Consider the following 6143-nt stretch of genomic DNA (forward strand, 5'->3'; position numbering starts at 1 on the left):
CATCTTTCTCACGGCTCGGAGGTAATATCCAGCCTGCCGTCGTGGTGGACGATTCTGACGCCAATTCCATCCGGGACCCGGGACCAAATATACATTACACAGGACCTTAATTGCGGCATCGAAAGAAAAAAAGGTGCGGTATTGGTGGTCGGTATTCCAAATCGAATCTTCCGAGTGTAAAATTCTGGGTGGTGAACATCTGAACAAGGCTGGCCGGTGGCTACGGCTATTGCACATTGTGTACACAGTCTTGAATTCGAGTCTACCAAGAAGGGGCATCCGTGTATGGAGGCATGGGCGCAGCTCTTATTGGAAAGTGATGCTGTTACTTGCGTGTAATTGCACAGCTGGTCGCTGCTCTTGAGAAAGAGAGAGTACATTAACGAATTGCACGATGCGTTAACCCCTGCCATTTGGGTTATAGAGCGCTTTATGAGTCGATAAGCGCCTAGGTGAAATATGTGCTAATAAAATAGATGAGAGAGGAAAAAAAGAAGGGCGGGGGGATGATGGCTGGAATTTCTTATGTTAATGGAGTTAAGTTGTACTCGCAATTCGCAGGGGCCGATACAATAAAAATGCGACAAGCCGTGTTACTGTAGATTAGTAACACAAAGGATTTCCAAGGGACAAACCTAAGGATCTGGGTTTATGCTGGCGGATAGGTCAGGTAAGGACTTATGGGCAATTATACAATGTGAGCGTCACCAGTAGTAAGAGCAGAACCTCAATTCCACTCTTGATTCTGTGTTAACAACTGGCTATCTAAGCTATCTAAATGAGCGTAGAGAAGTGAACTGGTATATCCAGTTGACATTTTTGGATCCTTGAGAATCAATGGTGATTCCCATCGATCTCAAGTTGAGTCGATACGGATCGAGGGTGATTGGTGTCGACGCGTTGCTGCTTGGTCTTTCGATCTTGATATAATCCGAAGTGGCCTCCCCTACCACCTAAACACACACTTAAATTAATCTATCTTTAACTAGCTTATGTGACGAATCAGTTTCCTATATGTTAGTATAGGATAATCTCTTAAGGGACAAACCTTTGGCGTTCTAGGTTTTATGTTGGCTGAACGGTCGGGCGGTAGACGAGCAATCTTATCACTAGCTATGTAGAGTGGTTTCTTAAATAACATCAATCTTATTGCTAAGTATGTTAGGTAACCACTGGCTATCTAACTATCTAAATGAGTGTAACGAAGCGAAGTTATATATCTAGTTCTGAGAAGTGTGCTCACGATCCGATTGGTGATCACCGATGTGATTCACTGAAGCTATTCCAGTGAGCGCCTTGCTCCCATTGTGTCGGCGGTCCGTACTTAATCCGTATGTACGTACCTTGGAGATGTGTTATAACAGCCATAAGATGCTGGGTCGCACCCTCTCCTGTAAACAATTCCCCCGCTTGCTGTTAGCAGCTTGTTAAAGCAGGGGGGGTTTCGCAGCGACCACGCCAACCCAGCCGCCCAATTTACCGTGCCCTTAACAGCACACAAAGAAGGGAATTTTGAGAGCTTCATACCTTCTTCGCCGCCCAACAAAGCTGGCTTTATTCCAGCGCCCCGTCACAATCGTTGTTTGGTTCGCAACAACTACTCGATTATCCGACTCGCCGCACGCCGTACTGCGGCAACTACTTTTATCACAAAATCGTTCTTTTGTTGGTTAAGAACGACCGCCTGATAACGTCGTAAGGCAACCCTTTCAATCGCAAATTGTTTTTTTGTAGGATCAAAAACAATAACCCGATTACGCCGTAGGGCATCTCTTCGCTGCTCATTCTGGGGGCACACCGCTGGCTACTTCATCGCAAATACTGTTCTTTGGGGAACGACTACCTGATAATGACGACGCCGCAACAATTTGGCTCTCTGCCATCCCTGATTACCTCTTAGGCACAGCTGCTGCCCAGCCTGATACAGCAAATACACCGCCTACGAGTTCCTTACGACAACTATAAATAGCTATAATAATCGCAACTGATTGCAAAGTGCACTACTCTACAGCTTGAGGTTATCCCTATAAGCGCAAGAGAACAGACACAGCTTGTATCGCTGCCTTTACTACAGCTATTTTTTTTCCGTCGAGATTCGCGTTACGTAAATAAATAGATCGCTTCGTTGTTGTATCCACGTCAACAGGATAACTTTGAAGATCCTATTCGGGCTTGTCGGAATCGAACGCGGACGCTGCTTCGTCACGAGAAGCAATTGGAATACGAAAGGAAGTGGTAGCAAGAACGCCGTCAACAGCGCCTGTGAAGAGAGAACCGTAAGATTCTTGAACAGGCTCAGATATCGGGCAAGAGGCCAGCAGACGTGAAACTGCGATTCCAGTCTGAAATATGAAAGACGTAAAACTTATTTTACTGAGTGAGACAGAAAAAAAAAAGGGACCAGAATATGATGCCGTCAGGTAACATATCATAATAATATGCTACACTTGCCATCCATGAGTGTGTGGATCTCCAGTCGTCTTCCAATGTGTGTGCTTGTACCTCTGAAGGGACCAAGTTCTTACAACGTGAGAATTTGGGGAGTTCGAATAGCGCCACGCGCGAGGATACTCTCGTTGCCATGGATCTTGTGCCGTTTGCGAGCTGAACACCGGTGGCTTGCGGCTGTTGATAATAGCGGGCGGTAAGAGAACCCTAGCAACCAAGGTTTCGGTGACAATAGTAATACCATCATCTAAAGGGAAGAGATTATCAGCAATCTCACGGCGAACCTGGCTTCGGTATTCAAAGAGGTTACTAATACCACGGGGTTGCTAGTATTGCTGCCATTGTTAGGAATCAGCTTGACACTACTTCCTGCCACGATGCAAAAGTCTTGTTGCGCAGAGGGAATTCTCGGTGGGTCGAACAATGCCCTGGATATGCATAAGACCGTCTGAGCCATGCTGCACGTGTCTGTTGACATGGTGCATCTTCAGTCAGCTTCATGTAGGTGAAGTGAGAAGCATAGCTCTAGCGACCGGAACCGACAGTCTCGACTTATGGTTCAAAGTCAAGCTGGTCACCGCGAATCCATCTGCCTGTTGATTCGTGTTAGTCCAGAAGACTTTACAGCTATAGTATCCTGTGTGGCTAGTTTAATCCCATGCAGCTAGAGTACGCGAATTTCGTATGGCGAGTTTCGCCTGAGTTGATGATAGTGCCGCCACAAAGAGCTTCGCCGCACGGCAGATCAATCCAGCGACTATCCAAATCTCGTCTAGGGAATCGTCCGGTACCTCTAGTCGCACTCACCGCCAATGAGTGTAGTGGAGTTGGGGAAAGCGATGCTCGGGTTACTTTTAGCGTTGCTTCCAGCTTCAATAACAAGGATGTTGATCGAGGAGTGCAAGTGGTGGAGGCGGCTTAGACACGACCGAGGCTGAAAGGCCGCCGCCGCTCAGGAGGTAATCCCAAAGCATGGCAGACGCTTCTTCTGCAGATTTGCAAAGGCATATTGCTCGGATTCGCTCATTCTGTCTTAGGAGAGCGGTTGAGCTAGCAAGGTATACCACCACCGCTCAGGCTGCGGGCTCCAGGAACGCGGATACCCAAGCGCACCATCAGCCCCAAAGAGCCTGGCTTTTGCGGGGTGGTTTCAGCCCATCCTAAATCCGGCTGGAGAAGAAGGGATCCCACATCTCGACAGGGGTAGATGGCGACTTCATCAGCGGGAAGCATACGCGACGCTTTAGTCCTTGCAAAGTATGAAGCCGCCGTCCGCACTTGCTCTGCGTCCCTATACATTGCCAAGGTTGCTGTGTTATTTAAATGGATTCAGTAATGCAGGCCTGTGGCTCGCGTTTGCCTCCCACTTACCAACCTGCTGCTCCGGCCGTACATGCCATTAAATTGCTTATCCACAAGGGTCTTTTGGCGACAAAACCTGATGCATGCTTCGATCTTGGGGGATTTTCTCAGTTCTCAGTTTGACGTGTTGCCAAAAGATAAAGCCAGCCACTTCCCTGTTAGACGTCTCAGTTCTAGATAAAGTATGAGTTCTGAGAGAAGATCCCAATATATTGGCACAGTCTAGTTCCGGCTCTTTGTTGTTGAGATACAGTTTACCGGTACTACTTAAGAAACCACTCTACATAGCTAATGATAAGATTGCTCGTCTACCGCCCGACCGTTCAGCCACCACAGAACTTAGAACGCCAAAGGTTTGTCTCTTAAAAATTACCCTATACTAACACATAGGAAACTGATTCGTCACATAGAGTTAGGTAAAGATGGATTAGTTTAAGTGCGTGTTTAGGTGTTAGTCTAGGTGTATGTTCCTTTTTTCACGATTTTCTCCTAATTTTTATTTAATCGGCCCTGCGATTCGGAAGTACAACTTAACTCCATTAAAATAAAAAATCCAGCGCCATTACCCCCCGCCCTTCTTTTTTTCCTTTCTCATCTATTTTATTAGCACGTATTTTACCTAGGCGCTTATTGACTCATAAAGCGCTCTATAACCCAAATGGCAGGGGTTAACGCATCGTGCAATTCGTTAATGTACTCTCTCTTTCTCAAGAGCAGCGACCAGCTGTGCAATTACACGCAAGTAACAGCATCACTTTCCAATAAGAGCTGCGCCCATGCCTCCATACACGGATGCCCCTTCTTGGTAGACTCGAATTCAAGACTGTGTACACAATGTGCAATAGCCATAGCCACCGGCCAGCCTTATTCAGATGTTTCGCCGCCCAGAACTTTACACTCGGAAGATTTGATTTGAAATACCGACCAACACGCACCGTTTTTTCTTTCAATGCCGCAATTAAGGTCCTGTGTGGTATATATTTGGTCCCGGTTTGCATTGGCGTTAGAGTCGTCTACCACAACGGCAAGGCTGGATATTACCTCCGAGCCGTGAGAAAGATTCGTTCATGACACAGGGAATTATCGCCTCAGCCGAGCATCATATAATGTGATGAGCCAGCCCCAAACATTCACCGTGGGTCCATGCGTTTAGTACGCCGATAATAGATCGTGATACGGTCGCACAGAATTTCTTTGTTCACAAATCCCGGCCGTGGAGTGGGGCTAGCGGTAAGCATTGGAAAGTGGCACGGGAATTAGTTAGAGGAAACAAAAGGGGGCATGAGCAAGTACCTGGTTTTTTGGGGGTCTGAGCTTAATTCGATATTCAGCCACCAGCAGCCCCTTGAGCAGAAAAGTGGGACTCATCGAGTGTCCGTCACCCAACCAGAATCTGGCTTTGACATCTTTCACCATAGAACGATGTAGTGGCAAGCTGTCTCAGAGGTCAAAGACGCAAATGACATAAGTCCACTGATCATTTCTATCTAGCTTAATAGTTTCTTTAAAACATACCGGTAAACCTGATGGTTTGATTCTTTATAGATGTGTTTTAAGAGGGATTTGGAATTAAGACGTAAGTCAACATCTCCGCTATTGCCACACCAACCCCTCGTGTAATCATCCCTCGCCACATCTCTAACAGGAAGCTAGAAGGAGAAGGGAGGGTAATGGCATATGAGCGCCGGAGAGTTGCAGTATCTAGGAAACAGATCCACAGGCATTCTACTATTGTCGTAGGTTGGCGAGGACCTCACTTCCCTCCCTTTTCATATAGTCAACAATAGAAAAAACGATCATTTTGTACTGGTCAACTTCCTGAATGAGCCTAAGGTTGCATAAATAATTGCCACCTATGCTACTCTGCCAGTGGTATTTAGGTGCAGGCATCATGGCTGCATGACCAATGTGGCAGAGGCGTGCGGGGGATTAGCCTCAGAGTGGTGGCAAATTAAATCTAATTACACGCTACAATTTAAACGATCAGCAGACAATTACTGATAGGGCTACGGAGTAGGCTCTCAGGCTATATAACAGATGACGATGGGTACTAGCCTCTAGCCTGGACTACGCGAAAATAGGCCCAGCTCGTTGTAAGTCTTTCGCTAACTGTTGCCACTCACACACATATATGTGTCACAAGCTGATGGGAAATGTATTATTTCTTCCTCCCAAGTAGCAAATTAAACAGCCTTACTATATTTTAAGAAGTAGCTACCATGAAGGCTTCTAAAGCCATCTCCGGCGGAAAAGGCGGCAATTGGATCCAACCTACTGTTATTAACGACGAGGATCTTATGTTTCATAACAAACCCTTGAGCTCCTGGTATGAA

General features: G+C 46.5%; 1 protein-coding gene across 1 annotated transcript; it reads left to right on the forward strand.

Moving 5' to 3' along the window:
- Positions 1 to 2486: 2486 nt before the first annotated feature.
- Positions 2487 to 2900, forward strand: TGAM01_v210875 (hypothetical protein; the record flags this gene model as incomplete). The annotated part of the gene is made up of 2 exons (XM_024550900.1): positions 2487 to 2644; positions 2702 to 2900. The coding sequence occupies 2 exons, from the start codon at positions 2487 to 2489 to the stop codon at positions 2898 to 2900; spliced, it is 357 nt and encodes a 118-aa protein (XP_024404364.1).
- Between the last annotated feature and the right edge of the window lie 3243 nt (positions 2901 to 6143).

Source organism: Trichoderma gamsii (assembly GCF_001481775.2).
Source record: "Trichoderma gamsii strain T6085 chromosome Unknown Scaffold_75.2, whole genome shotgun sequence".
Lineage (NCBI taxonomy): Eukaryota > Fungi > Ascomycota > Sordariomycetes > Hypocreales > Hypocreaceae > Trichoderma > Trichoderma gamsii.